This window comes from Lepidochelys olivacea (genome assembly GCF_965140295.1).
Source record: "Lepidochelys olivacea isolate rLepOli2 genome assembly, chromosome: 1".
Classification (NCBI taxonomy): Eukaryota; Metazoa; Chordata; order Testudines; family Cheloniidae; genus Lepidochelys; species Lepidochelys olivacea.
Window position 1 is genome coordinate 261,896,589 of NC_140411.1, and position 15,658 is coordinate 261,912,246.

A 15,658-nucleotide genomic window follows, 5' to 3' on the forward strand; every position below is an offset into this window, starting at 1 on the left:
TTGCCAATTGTGCATCATACATACCTATTGCTTAAATTTAATGTGGATGCTAAAATTTGACCAGATGTGTTCATCCTGACTAGTCTGGTTTGTTGCTGGCAGGCATTTATATAGGAACTCTAAATTTGATCATGTTAATTCTAACAATTCCTCCACAAAAGAAAAAGGGTGAGTTCTAAAGTTCTTGATAAGCCTACCAAGTGGGGTGGGCTAGCTTTCCCTAATTTGGCTTATTATGAATCATAATTAAAATGTGATCAAGTGGGTTAACAATAGACCATCCAAGCACTTTAAAACTTGAACAAGACTGGACCCCACTTACAGCTATAGTAACTTTTAGTCTTAAAAAAAAGGTTACTAATCTTCTGTAACTGTTCTTTGCCACACTCTCAGTTCCTTCTTGCTGGCTAACTCTGATAGCGGGGTAGGAGGGAGGGTTTTGGAATGGACATGAGCAATACATCTTGAACAACAGTTATGGAAGATTAGTAACTATTTTTTCTTTGAGTGCTTACTCATATCCATTCCAATGTAGGTGACTCCCAAGCGAGTGTAGGAACAGGGGTTCGGAGTTGATTGACAAGCAGACTGTAGCACTGCTCTGTCAAAGAAAGTATCCTCTCTGGCCTGCTTAGTGATGACATAGTGAGATGCAAAAGTGTGGACCAAAGACCACATTGCTGCTCTACAGAGGTTCTGGATGGGAACCTGTGCCACAAATGCAGCTGAAGATGCCTGTACCCTTGTGGAATGTGCTGTTAGGTCCAGAGCCAGGACTTTTGCCAGGTCATAGCATGTGCGGATACAGGAGATGATCCACCATAACATTATCTGGGCGGAGACTGGGGAGCCTTACATCCTGCCTGCAGTTGCCACTAGCAGTTGAGTAGTTTTCCTTTCTATGAATAAGATCAGTGCCTGGATTTCCAGGTTCTGAGATACATAAAGAGCTCCTAAGGAGGGTGACTTATAATCCTCCTGCAGGGGTGCAACATCAGTCTCCATGACCGCCTTATCTAGGGAAAAGGAGGTGGATGCTTGGACAGGCACCAACCCCTACTCTTTGTCCTCAGCTCCAGCCGAATCCCATGGTGCCATCTCCCAACATACAGCACCGGCCTCTGTACTGGAGCCTGGATCGTGCTCTGGTGGCGGTGGCAGTCTGGGCTCTGAAGCCACTGAATATGATCTTCTGGAATGGGACCGTTGTTGCACTGGAAATGCCCAGAGGTTCCAAAAAGGTCACTATACGGGGAACTGCCACTGTCCTGGCGGCACCCTTTGACTTGGGTCAATGGCGGGATAGTGCCTAGACTGGAATTGCTGGCTCCACCGTGAGACATAGGACTCTGCTTAAGAGTCCATCTCCAAGGATCACTCTAGAGACTGGGGTAGAGCAGTGCCAACCAGCGCTGGTGAGCGGTGCTGGGAGGGTGGGGCCTGGGTTGTGCCATCATGGCTGGTTTCCCCTTTGAAACTATCTGTGGCCTCAAGCCTGCAGAAGTCCTTCATGTCAGTGCCGCCATTGACAGTTCCCGCAGAGCCAGGAACGTTGGTACTGACAGCACAAGTAAGTCCCTTGCTGCTGTGAAGGCCTCTGGCATCGACAACACTGGCTGGGTTTTGGACCTCTGACCTGTCTCATGTTGATGAGTCTATCAGTGCTGGATTCAACGGCTCTCATTCTGGGACCAGAGTCAATGGCACAGCGTGGGTTGTCGGCATCTCAGGGTGGCCCAACCCAGGTCTCACCCTGGCAGTGTTCCCTTGTCCTGCTGATCTCCGTGTTGGAGATCAGCCCATCTGTCTGTCTTCCTTTGTTTCTTCATAGGCACTGGCGAGGGTGAACAACGCCTAGTGTCTCGCCGGTGCATCTTTCTTTGGCACTGGAGATATTTGATAGTGCCATGGTTCCTTAGATGCAGTTGTAGCATCTTGCATTGGTGCCGGCGACTGGAAACTCTGCTGGGTGTCTCAAAGTGAGGCTGGGGCACTTCTCACTGAGGCCGAAGTACTCGGTGCCAAGTCCCAGTGGCCTGGCTCTTACGGAGGTCAGAGCGCTGTCTTGATGAGAATATTGTGAAATCTAGCATCTCTATCCTTCTTGCTGTGGGCTTAAATTCTCTACAGAGTTTAGAGAAAGTCCACTGAGGAGTACTTGCAGAAGCAGGAATGAAACTACCGTTACAGATGGTAAGAAGGAACTGAGGGGGTGGTGAGTTGGCAGAGCCCTTTATACCAGTGCTATGAGAGCACAACTTCAGGCGGAATCAGAGCCAACCCAACAGATACCACTGAGGGAAAAACTTTTCTGGTGACCGTGCTCGGGGCAAGTACACACCTACATTGGAATGGACATAAACAAGCACTCAAAGAATAACAAAATTTAGGTCACCAAAAATAAAAAAAATCACCCTTTCATCCAGACCACCTTAGCTTTGGATAATTTTTTTAAGCACCTGTTATCAAAGCCTTTTCCTTAGCTACTTTCACTAGTAATCATGAATTTATCCCTAGGAAATATCGAAGTGACTATTCATTGTGGGTAAGAGCTGAGATTACTCAATTTGGACAGCTGTTCCTAGGTCCTGATTTGAAATCATACCAAGAGATACGTAATAATGTAAATAATATGTAGATCCCATATTTCAGTATTTACAAATCAAACATTTTATTGTGAACTCTGGATACAAGATTGCTCTATCTAGACCTTTTAACCACATTTTGAGGAGCTGACCCAGGAGCAAGTGTGAACAAAAAGTTCAGTTTCTAAGATATGTACAATTTTGATTGAAAAAGATGTTGATAGGAAAACAACCCAGATGACAAGACAGGAGAGGGATTTGGGCAAAGAAATTGATCTAGGTGAGTGGATCTTCATATGGAAGAGGTGATGTACATCTTCAATTTGTGTAGCTCCCAAAGAAAATTTTTATAAATTACTGTATAGATAACATTTGACTCCGGTTAAGATCCATCATATTTTTTGCTACCAGGAATGTATTCTGTTGGAGGGATTGTGGGGAAAGGGGAACATATTTCATATGTGGTGTTGTGTCCAGGAATTGGATGGTTTGGGGAGGAAATTATTCAGGTTTTGTCTTATAACAAAATGCCAGTTTCCCTGAGATCCCTTAACCTGAATACTTTATATTCCAGTCAAGGATCTCCATTTTAAAAACAGAATGGCAAATATATTTTTTGTTAGCAACAAGACTTTGTATTGCATATTGGGAAAATAGGACTTCTTTAGAGTTGTGGTACAGAAAAGTCTGGACAGTGCTTCTAATGAAAAGCTTCACATCAAGTATATACAGAAGAGGAGATATCTATGTAGAAATTTGGTTACCCTTTTTTAGCATACTTTGAGGAAGAGGCTCCCCAACCAGCAAGCTGGAATCTTTAGCCAGGTTTTTTGACTATTAAACTTATCCTGAAATAAGTACTGTATGATGTAGTATGTTAACCTTTTATTGTAACTTTGCCTTAGTAGAGTTTTTAAAAATAGAGTGGAAAAGGAGTATAGAAGAATTTTATACAGATATCCTGAGGAAAGGAATTTCCCTCAGTTAGTCTCCATTTTAAACTGCACATCCTCCCTGAAAAGTCACTCTTGACATGGTGAACTGACTGATACTTTCATGTCCTCTTGGACACAGTGATTCACACTGAGAACACTTCCTCTTGGTATTTCAAAGGAACTGGGATAACATTTTTTGTCAACTAGCAATAAGAGTTTGTGACTTAGATTGCTATTTGTTTGGAATAGAAACAAATGATTGTATAAGACGAAGCAGAGAGGTAGCTGACTTCTGCAGTAATAACAATAATTAGCACTTATTGTACTATATGCCAGGAAACTTTTGTACTCCTTTCCTACTTGTGCATGCACCCCTTCCCTCACATGGAGGCCTGCTTTTAGGAGAGCCTTTCAAGTGATGATCAAAACTCTTCCTGTAAGGAATTACTTTGAGCTGAAGTATTACTGGTATTTGACAGAAATTAGGATTCTTGGTTGCAGGAGGTAGCATCTAAAATTTACTGAAGCTGTTCCTATTAAAACTCCTGAAGGAGGTTAGATTTTTGTTGAGTCCTGTACCAGTCTAAGGGATTGATTTCTGCCATGGATGTCAGTAATTACATCTCCTGTCTAAATGAACCATTTTCTATTGAATGGTGTAGCCTGAATTGCACAGCTGCTATTTAAGCCATAAGGCCGTAGGGTTTAGACAGTGACATTTTACATGAAGAGGTTTAAATCACTTTAAGTCTTGTCATTATTATTTCTGTAGGATGCTTTACAATGTGTAAAGCATACTAAACAAAATTCCGGCTTCAGAGCTCACTTTTTAAGTGAGAGTTGGTATAAGTGTGGAAAAACATGTTTTCTAAGAGCTAGTGTATTTTGCAGAACAGGTAGATTTTCAGAAGTTGTTAATGAAATGTTTTGGGGGTGAATTTTAAAAATTATAGCTAAAAAGTAATTTGTCACCCAATCCATCTTCTTGCTAGTAGCGATTGTTTCCTATAATATATTTTCTAGTGCTTTGACTATTTTTAAACTGGAGAGGAAGGGGACTTGGTGTGTGTTATTGGGAAACCATCCCAAGAGTAGAATTAGTATAAATGGCATGAAGTGAAAGTAAAGATAAAAAAAGCAGTGAAAACTAATGTAGTGTAGGCGATGCAGTGTTATGAAACTCTCTGGAAGTAAGAAGCTTGAGTTACATGTAACAGCTACAAAAAAGGAGGAGATGATAATTCTTTGAGTCCTTGTTGGTGCTCCACTTGAGGTGTGCATGCTCCTTCAATCAGAGATTTTCGAAGCAGCGCCCATTTGGCTTGCTCATGTGCCCTATGCATACTAGTCCTTTACCGAGGATATATTGGGCTCTGCTGGCAAACTGCCCTCAACAGCCTTGGCCTGACACAGAGCAGTTTGTAGTGCCTGCCTAAGCGTGGCTTCTGTTTTGCTAGTCAATTTTTTAGATCTTTTCTTACATTATTACTTTTTAGTTTATTTTGTTCTTGTTTTGATTTTTCCATTTTTCTATGGGTCGGGACTTTCCTCATCCTCCACCCCCCTGTACGAGGGGTCCTTCCTCGGAAATCCTTTCTCTTCTGGGATATGCCTATATCCCAAGGTTTCAAATGTTCTCACTTGCCAGAAACCCTTCCCAGTGAGTGACAGCCATTTGTGCTGTATTCACTGCTTTAGGGATACACGTGTACTATCTAAGTGCAAGTTTTGCACTAGCTTCAAGAGGCACTCAAGGAAAGACAGATATAAAGCATTGACTCCTTTTGATGGAGCTCTGTCTTTGTCTCACTTCAGATCCAGGCTCAGAAACCAGAGGGGCATCAGCCTTTGAGCAACCAGTGTTCAAACAACTTCTGTGGGTTGCTCACCCTCTAGGACTTTGAGGGACAGACCTTTGAGTGAATCTGGAAGACTTTCCTCCAAGAGGAGTGTCGGGTCTCCTCACAAAGACCATTCTAAAAGGTCTACCAGACTGGAGATTTTGCACCCTACAGAGCTTCAAGTGGTCTTGGTACTGAGAAATCATCTGTCCTAAGTCCTTGTCAGCTTCCAGAGTGCACAATACCCACCACTTGATACAGAAGCCATCGGTACCATTCAAAATTGGGTGAGAGACTATCAATCCTAAGAACTCTAGTAAGAAGGCAGCACACTCTTCATCTTCCACTGTCTTGCTCGTACCTAGAACATCAGTACAGCGGGTAGGGATACAGTTGTCCGACCCTGGATACTTCACATCTTTATGGCTGGGACTCACCATATCACACGCTGTCTCACCCGGTACTGCAGGAATCGAGATTCTCAGAGGACCCATTTATTTCTAAGAGCCAAAGTCTCCTCGGAGTTTGAGAATTCCTGTACCACAACTGGTATTATCCTTTATATCCCACCTTTTGCAGAGACTGCCTATATCACTAGTACTGGCACTTTCTGAAAGATACCAGTTACTCCTCTTTCCATCTGCCTCTTCACTAGACTATAAAGAAGTGGCGAGTACTTTAGACTCTCAGATTTCTGTGCAGGATTCTGCTGACTAGCTACTGATGATAGTCTATCCAGAAGCTGACCTGTGGGGAGAGAGACTCAAGCTGCTACTGTCAGAGCCCACCAAACATCTCACTTGGTATAACCAACCCAGGATGTCCCCTTCATTCACATATACTGTATATAGTCTTCCCAGTGGACATACTGGGATCCCTGGGCTGCCTACTGGCAAGAGTGTTTTTTAAAGTACCCAGTGCTCACGTGGATTACTCTTCTACAGTTTTACAGCAGAAGCAGGATGCCTGTGAAACAATCAGTGGGACCACAGGATGCTGGAGTGCTAATAGAGCACTCAAAAAAGGCAAGGCTGTTGCAGAGAAGCTAAATGAATTCTTTTCATTGGCCATCACTGCAGAGGATATGGGGGAGAGTCCCATTCCTGAACCATTCTTTTTAGGTCAGAAATCTGAGGAATTGTCCAAGATTCAAGTGTCAGTAAAGGTGGTTTTGGAACAAATTCATGAAATAAACAGTAATAAGTCACCTGGACCAGGCGGATGGTACTTGCCCAACTTATATATGAAACTGCAGAACTACTAACTGTTACGTTACCTATTGCTTAAATCAGCCTCTGTACCAGATGACTGGCAGATAGCTAATGTGTTGCTGAGGTTGGTTTTTTTGGTTGTTTTTTTTAAGGCTCCAGTGGCAATCCTGACAATTAGACTGGTAAGCTTAACTTGAGTACCAGGCACATTGGTTGTTACTATAGTAAAGAATAGAATTATCAGTCTCTTAAATGAACATGATACGTTGCGGAAGAGTCTTCATGGCTTTTGTAAAGGGAAATTGTGTCTTACCAATCTATTAGAATTCTGAGTATATCAACACCAATTTAGACATGGGTGATCCAGTTGATACAGTGTACTTGAACTTTCAGAATGCCTTTAAGGTCACTCACCAAAGGCTCTTAAACAAAGTAGGCAGTCATGGGATAAGAGGAAAGGACCACTCATGGATCAGTAACTGGTTAAAAGATAGGAAACAAAGGGTAGGAATAAATGCTGTTTTTACAATGGAAAGAGGTAAATAGAGCAGGGACCCCAGGGATCGGTACTGGGAGCAGTGCTGTTCAACGTATTCCTAAATGATCTGGAAAGGGGGTAATTTAATGAAGTGGTAAAGTTGCAGACAATACAAAATTGTGTAACTACTCAAGGTAGTTAAGGGAGCGATCTCACAATATTGGGTGATTGAGCAACAGGATGACAGATGAAATTTGGTGTTGGTAAATGCAAAATAATGCACATTGGAAAACGTAATCCCAACTATACATAGAAAATGACGGGATCTACATTAGCTGTTACCACTCAAGAAAGATCTGAGGCATTGTTAATAGCTCTCTGAAAAAATCTGCTCAGTGTGCAGCAGCAGTTAAACAAGCAAATAATGTTAGAAACCATTAGGAAAGGGATAGATAAGAGAAAATATGACACTATATAGATCTATATAGGGTATATATACACCAACCCCTTGAATTCTGGTCGCCCGCTTTCAAAAAATGTATTAAATTGGATAAAGTACAGAGAAGGGCAACAAAAATAAAAATGATTAGAGGTATGGCGGAGGGTTTAAAAAGACTGGGACTGTTCATCTTAGAGGTGAGAGAGAGGATATGATAGAAGTCTATAAAATCATGAATAGTGTGGAGACAGTGAATGAGGAAGTGTTGTTTATTCCTTCACATAACGTACAAACCAGGGGTCACCCAATGAAATTAATAGGAAGCACGTGTAAAACTGACTTAAGGAAGTACTACTTGCCACAATACATAGTCAACCTGTGGAACTTGTTGCCAGGGGATGTTGTGAAATTCAGAAGTGTAACTTAGTTAAAAAAAGAATTAGATAAGTTCATGGAGGATACCTCTGTCAGTGGCTATTAGCCAAGATGGTCAGATGTGCAACCCTGTGCTCAGGCTGTCCATAAATATCTGACTGCCAGAAGGTGGGACTGGATGACAGAGGATGGATCACTTGATCAGTTGCCCATTCTGGTGGTTCCCTCTAAAGGATCTGGCGCTGGCTTCTGTCAAAGACAGGATGCTGGGCTAGATAGACTATTGATCTGAGCCAATATGGCCATTATTGTGTTCTTATGTTAGTTCTGAATTGCTAACTGTCAGGCAGTTGTAACAAAATAGTGATACTAATTATACCGAGTTTAGTTTGTTTTTTTAAATTGAACATATACCACAAAAGCACAAAGAACAGCTTCAAGCCGCCATTGCTAAAGGGCAGCTCTTGGCTATAGCAACCCTGCAGGCTTCTCATTCCGTTGCTATGGCAGTAGTAATGCACAGGGTATCGTAGCTTCTGGACATCACAGGAAATCGTGACGACAGAACACTATAGCGGGACCTCCTTTTCGATGGTCTAAAATTATTCAGTGACACCACAGACAATTCGCTGCATACTTTGGAGAACTTCAGGAGGACCCTTCACTCTCTGGGTATATCTATGCCTGCAAATAAAAAGAGGTTTAGACTATCTCAGATCGCACCAGAGATCATGCCCTTCTTAATTCTCTGCTTTCCTTAGTCTATCAGCACCACCTAGAATAAACCCCAGATTTCATAAGGAAAGTTATTTAAGTTAGGTGCCAGTGTGGACACAAGAACAAATGGATATAAATTGGCCATCAGCAAGCTTAGGCTTGAAATTAGGCAAAGGTTTCTAATGCTCAGAGGAGTGAAGTTCTGGAACAGCTTTCTAAGGGGAACAGTGGGGGCAAAAAACCTAATTGGCTTCAAGACTGAGCTTGATAAGTTTATGGAGGGGATTCTATGATGAGACTGCCTACAATGGCATGTAGCCGATCTGCAACTGCTAGCAGCAAATAACTCCAATGGCTGGTGATGGGACACTAGATGGGGAGGGCTCTGAGTTACTACTGAGAACGTTTTCCTAGGTGTCTGGCTGGTGGATCTTGCCCACATGCTCAGGGTCTAACTGATTACCATATTTGGGGTTGGGAAGGAATTTTCGCCATGGCCAGATTGACAGATATTTTTGGTGGTTTTTCACTTTCCTCTCTAAAGCATGGGGAACAAGTCACTTGCGGGTTTAAATTAGCATAAATTGTGGATTCTCTATAATGTGAAGGCTCTAAACCATGATTTGAGGACTTCAGTAACTCTGTCAGACGTTAGGGGTCTATTACAGGAATTGGTGGGTGAGGTTCTGTGGCTTGCAATGTGCAGGAGGTCAGACTAGATGATCATGATAGACTCAGAAGGTCAGCAGGGACCATCTGCCACAGCAACCTCAACTCAGCAGCCCAACGATAGCCAAACATTCTTTTTGACTCGATTGAGGAGCACGAACATGCCAATCCAGGCCTCTTGCTGCATCATGTTACGCTACCCAACTTTCCACCTTTTGGAGATCATCTCTTCCATTTTTCACACCTCATGGGAGCAAAGTATCTGACAGATGTGTGTTGGAAGTTATAACAACTCTGGGTTACTCCATTCAGTTCCATTCCATTCTCCCTTTCCCTTCCCTTTGGAGGGACCCTTCTCATGAACCTCTTCTGAACCCACTTCTTTGTTTAGGAGCAGTGGAACCAGTTCCTACTCAATACAAGGAAAGAGGGCTCTATTCCAAGGACTTCTGTTCCCAAATAGAAGTGTAGATGGAGACTGATTCTATATCTATGGATGCTGAATACTTTTATTAAAGTGACGGAAATTCACGATAACACTGGCAGCCATCATTCCATCTCTGGATCTGGGGGACTACTTCCCGATCCTCAACCTTCAGGATGTGTTTTCATATTGCAGTACACCCTTCTCACAGGAAATTTCTGTGCTTCATGGTGGGGAAGATCATTACCAATATCTCATCCTTCCTTTTTGGTTTAGCTACTGCTCCCAGATGTTCATGAAAGTCATGGCAGCGGTAACTGCCCAACTTTCCTTAATGGTGAGTAATCATCTTTCCCCTAGCTTGACGACTGGCTTCTCAAGGGATTATACCTACACAGATTGGCAGCATTCTTGGCCTTGTCTCTGTTCAGCAGTATTGGTCTTCAGCTCAACTTCAGGAAGTCCTTCCTCCTGCCTTTACAAAGGATAGTTTTTATAGGGGCTATTTGAAACGCCAGTGCAACCAGAGTTTATTTGCTAGGTTCCTTGCGCTGTCACATCTGATCGTGCAAATTCAGATCTGTTCTCAAGTCACTGCCAGATCATGCCTGCAGCATGTACCTTTTGTCAGACTTCCTGCTCAACTGCACCTGTGTTGCTTCCAAGCCTGCTTCAGGTCTCTAATCCCCATCCTATTCTAGTTTCCCTTGAATGGTGGAGGAATCCAAAAAAGTATGTTCGTGGGTTCTGTTCAGCTACCTTCTCATGTGATAGTTTGACATGTCCGTCTTTGAATGGGGAACTCTTCTTTAGGATCATACTGTCCAAGGCAGAGGGTCTGCCCAAGAGTCCACCTTACACATCAGTGCTCTGAAACTCAGAGCTGTCAGGCATGCCTGTCTGCACTTTCTATTCATGATTCAAGGCCAATCAGTCCAATCAGAGAGCAGGACCAGTATGTACTATAATAGACAAGGGGGAGCAAGATTCTCTTTCCCTTTCCACAGAAGCCGTGAAATTACAGAACTGGCGCATAGCTCACAATAGTCTGATCTGAGCAGTCTGCCTACCCACTGGAACACTGAAGGTAGCGGTCTCAGCAGGTGCTTCTCTTAGTGGGAACTAGACAGATCCAGACTCTAGTCTTGTCTGGGGATTTCCAAAAATGGATTTTTGCCCCCACAGCCAATCGAAAACTTGTGCAGTTCTGTTCAAGGGGGGGGTTGGGTCACCATTCTCTGGACAATGCCTTTCTCCTTTCCAACTCGTATATGTATTTCCTCCAATGCCACTGATTCTCAGGGTCTTAAACAAAATCAAGCAGGACAAACCCATGGTCATCTTGTTTGCACCAACTTGGCTGAGATGACAGATTTGGTTTCCTTTTCCTCTTTTCCTGACCAGCTATCAATCTTCTGCTGATGCCTGGTCTTCTCACACAGGACTCAGGGAATGTCCTTCAAACCAAGCTGAACACTGCTGCTGAAGTCCTGATACCTAGATGGTTCTCGGAGCTAGTACTATCTTACCGCCATAGGGGTTCAGGAGATTCTGCTGAACAGTAGGAAAGATTCCATCAGAAAGACTTAGCTTCAGAAATGGAAAAGGTTTTGTAATTGATGTGTTCACCATAATTTGTCTCCTATTGATTTTCCCACCTCTGAGGTATTAGAATACTTATTTACTTTTTGAAGAAAGCAGAACTTGCTTTGAGTTCTGTTAAAGTTCACTAGGCTGCCATCACAGCATTCCATTCTCCAGTACAAGGCTTCTCAGTATTTGTTCATCTTGCAATGTCAAGATTTATACAGGATCGGTCAATCCTCTTCTCTAATATTAGACACCTTACTCCCTACTGGGAATTAAATTTAGTTTTCAGCGCTTTGATGAAATCACCCTTTGTAGTGTTAGTGATCTGCTTGCTTCTGAACCCCTCCATAAAAGCAGCATTCCTAGTGGCTACTATCTCTATCTAAAGCAGTGGAGAACTGGGAGCTTTAGTGGCTGACTCTCCATATTCCATTGTTTTCAAAGATAGTTTCTCTTTGACAATTCCATGCTTCTTACCCAATGTTACTTAAGATTTTCATGTCAATCAATCATTTCATCTCCCAGTAATCTACACCAGTCATCAGTCAAAACAGGAAGCTGTTCTTCGTATCAGATGTCAGAAGAGTGTTGGCTTATTATCTGGGCAGGTCTAGACTTTTTTTCAGTCATCCCCAAGATTGTTTTTCTGTTGTGGACAGAGCTAGCTGTGACAACCCAGTGGGTTTCTGGGTGCGTACTCACCTGTTATGTGGCTGCTAACATTTCCTTTCCCTCTAAAGTCATTGTCAATTCTACAAGATCGTACTCCATGTCTGGGGCTCGACTAAAGGACATTATTTATTATGGAAATATGCAAGTTTGCTATGTGAGCTTCAATTCATGCTTTCCCTGGACACTATGCCTTGGTTGATGCTTCCTGCACAGAATGCTGCCTTTGGCTTTGCTGTCTTACAGACAGCGTTAGGGGCTTTGGAACTCAGTCTGTCTCCTTCAGTGGGTACTGCTAGGAATTCTGGTGGTTGATGCCCACAGAGAGACTACTCGAAGAAGAGGTTACTTACCTCGTACGGTAATTGGAGCTCTTTGAGGTGAGTCCCTGTGGGTGCTCCAGTACCCTGCCTGCCTTCCTTCCCCTCTGCTTCAGAGTCTCATCTCTTTAGGGCTTTACAGTAGAGAAGGAACTGAGGGTGATTTGCCCATGCAACCCCATATATCCTTGGTACAAAGCAGGAGGATGTGTAGGGCACATGCATTAGCCTAACAGTCACTGCTACAGAAAATCTCCAATGAAAGCACATGGGGCCCAGGCACACTTAAAGTGGAGCACCCATAAGGACACACATCTTGAATTCCCAGTTACTGTAAAAGGTAAGTAACTTCTCTCCTGTGTTCTTCTCTCCTGCCTTTCCGGTCTTGGTGGCATTGTTGGAGAGGAAAGAGGAGGAGATTATAACAGTTTATTCAGGAAATTATCAGAGCTGATACACACGTTGGCCTCTGATGACCTAGAAATATACAAGTATGCAATATACACTGATTGGCAAAGGAATCAGTATTTGCTTCGTGAAAAATGTCTAAGTAGGGGAAGATGTCTTGAAAGCCTCAAGTGAGTATTTCATAACTATTCAGAGCTATCCATATGTCTGTCTTTTTTTACCAATGTTTTTCCCTCTCTTGAGGGAGGAGGATTGAGTGAAGAGCTTGTGCGGTGGTGAGCCATTCATTTTAATATATTCTTCCTTTTGCTATCTAGATGCTAATCCTATGGGTGTGAATGGAGGTATGGGGGTTCAAGCCCCTAATCTGCTGCCTGAGTCGATGTTGCATTCAGCAATGAATTCCCAAAAGTAAGTTGAACATTTCACGTGGATTAAAAAATAGTCTGAAAACACTGAACAGGGTTCACCTCAGAAAAATCTGAGGGGGAATAATCCCTACTCCCATGTTGAGAGATTTGTCTAATCTTCGCAGTTAAGACTGGGGGGAAAAAGGGAGTATTTTTTTTTTATTTGAGGGCATTTTTGGTATGGTTAAAAACATCAGGTCTCATGGATTACCACGGTTAGGCTGAGTGAGTTTTTTGCTAGACCTCAAACATGCAGGTGTTACTAGATGTGATGTTATATTGCAAATCTGTCATCCCTCTGCCATGGGGCTAAGAGGCACTCTGGTGCCTCATCTTTCAGGTGAGATATAAAGAGGTAATTACAACTTCAGTCAAACTTTTTACAAGGGAAATGAAGTAAACCCCAGTGTCAGGGCCAAATTCCTTTTAGGTAGTTGCTCTGTTTTCCATTGGATTTGGTAGTGTTGATGTCAGTCTCCTAAATAGTTGTGTAGTGCTGCTCCATACTACCAAACATCCATCTTGCCTCACTCCAGAGGTGGGTTTGCTTCCTTGATCAGTGAAGTGATTCCTATGTAGTGTGTAAATCGAATAGTAAATAGTGGTTTGTCATCCTTAAGTATAAAATAGACTATTAATGTAAGATCATAAGTTTAGCCTTTTTTCCTCCTCTAACATATTATTCCATTTTGAAGTCCCATGATGAGCGAAAGCGCCAGTGTTACCAGTTTGGGAGCTATGCCAACAGCAGCACAGCCATCCAACACCGGAATTCGAAAACAGTGGCATGAAGATATTACTCAGGACCTCCGAAATCATCTTGTTCATAAACTGTAGGTATCTGGTATCTCCCTCTGCCAAGGAAGGTTGGGGGAACTAGAAGGGTTGTAGTATTTTCTAAGATTAGGAGGCTAAGGAGCCAGTATAAGCACAGAAACTTTTTTAAATGTTTTATAGTTGCACCCCACTCTGCCCCACCCACAAAAGGAGAGAAGCAGCTACTAGTGAGTAGCTTAGGCTTTAAAGTTGAGGAAGCCTGTTGCTTTGACCAAGATAGGACATGAATGTGGATTTAGGATGGGGTGATGGTCAGAAGAAATAATGACAAAAATATGGGATTACTTGCTTTCCTTATGTTAAATCCTAAAATTATATCCGATGCTACTTTAGGTCTGATCCCTATTGTATCAAACATACCCCTGTGCTCCAAAATGGCAGTATTGGGGGAGAGATCGGGAAAGCAATGGAGTCATAGGGACTCCTAAAGCTGCTATGTATGATGATCTCTAACTTTCTTTAGATGCTTGAAATAGAGATTAAAGCCCTTTGTGTTTGAACTTCATTTGGGGCCATTTTATTTCAATTCAAAAGATGCATATTTTTAATCTGTTTCATGGTTTTTTCCCTCTTCAGAGTCCAAGCCATATTTCCTACCCCTGACCCTGCAGCATTAAAAGACAGGCGCATGGAGAACCTGGTGGCATATGCTCGGAAGGTAGAAGGTGACATGTATGAATCTGCAAATAGCAGGGTGAGTTGCCATATTTTCCCACCATAGCTGCAGAGAGCCTGCATGAGTCTGTCAGTATAGTGGACAGAACTCACAACTGCTATAGAGACTAGTCAGCTTCTGGTATTCATGGGGTCAGTGTTGAAATACTGTCTCAATGTACCATTAATAAATGAAGTGGTGTTTCTGGGGTGGGAGTGGAGGCCTAACTGACAAGTTGTGTCCCAAAAGTGGAAAAAAGTGCAGAGATTTATTTTTTAAAGGTGATGCTGGTATATGCAAGGGCAGCAGCAAGCTCCAGTCTCTTCCTAGTTTCAGATCTTGCCTTTTTGCTTGACACACGTTTGTGGTCTGAAAGCTTTTTATCCTAATGTGCCATGCTTGAGGTTTCTCATTTTCTCCCAAATACAGTATAAACCCAGAGCTCACCCTTTACTGTGGCATGTGTCAAATAAATGCACAATATGGGTAGAATAAATCTCTACTGTCAGTCAGTCTTCAGTTGCAGGAAATACTGTGTAATATGCTCACCTAATCCAATGGGAAAATCTCTTCTCAGCACTCTAATATGCAGGGGAGAGAAGGAAGTCTTTCCCAGCACTGAACCTGGTCATCAGTTTTTAATCTAAAAAGAAAAGGAGTACTTGTGGCACCTTAGAGACTAACCAATTTATTTGAGCATAAGCATTAATCTGTAAGCGTTACTTATTGTATGTCTCCACTATTCTCTTGTCCCTTATACCCCAACAGGCAGAGTACTACCACTTGTTAGCTGAGAAGATCTATAAGATTCAGAAGGAACTAGAGGAAAAACGAAGGACTAGACTGCAGAAGCAGAACATGATACCAAATGCACCAGGCATGCCTCCAGCTCCCATGAATCAAGGGCCCAATATGGGGCAGCCACAACCAGGGATGTCTGCAAGTAAGAACAGTTGGGTTAGTTAATAAAAGGGAATACCTTGTGCAGGGAAATCATTATAGTGGTCCTGAATGGGAGTCTTTCTCCCCCATTTTACAGCTAATGTTACAAAATTATAATTGCCTAATTCTCTAGAAGAACTTGAAGTGGCTCAG

General features: G+C 42.7%; 1 protein-coding gene across 4 annotated transcripts in view; it reads left to right on the forward strand.

Annotated features, from left to right (window-relative positions):
• Positions 1-15,658, forward strand: part of EP300 (EP300 lysine acetyltransferase) — a 130,613-nt gene that overhangs the window by 64,949 nt on the left and 50,006 nt on the right. For all 4 annotated transcript variants that reach the window (XM_084616715.1, XM_084616716.1, XM_084616717.1 and 1 more), the window contains exons 7-10: positions 12,979-13,072; positions 13,767-13,904; positions 14,485-14,602; positions 15,332-15,506. In XM_084616715.1, coding sequence (XP_084472841.1) covers positions 12,979-13,072; positions 13,767-13,904; positions 14,485-14,602; positions 15,332-15,506 — 525 coding nt within the window. The remainder of the gene's footprint in view (positions 1-12,978; positions 13,073-13,766; positions 13,905-14,484; positions 14,603-15,331; positions 15,507-15,658) is intronic.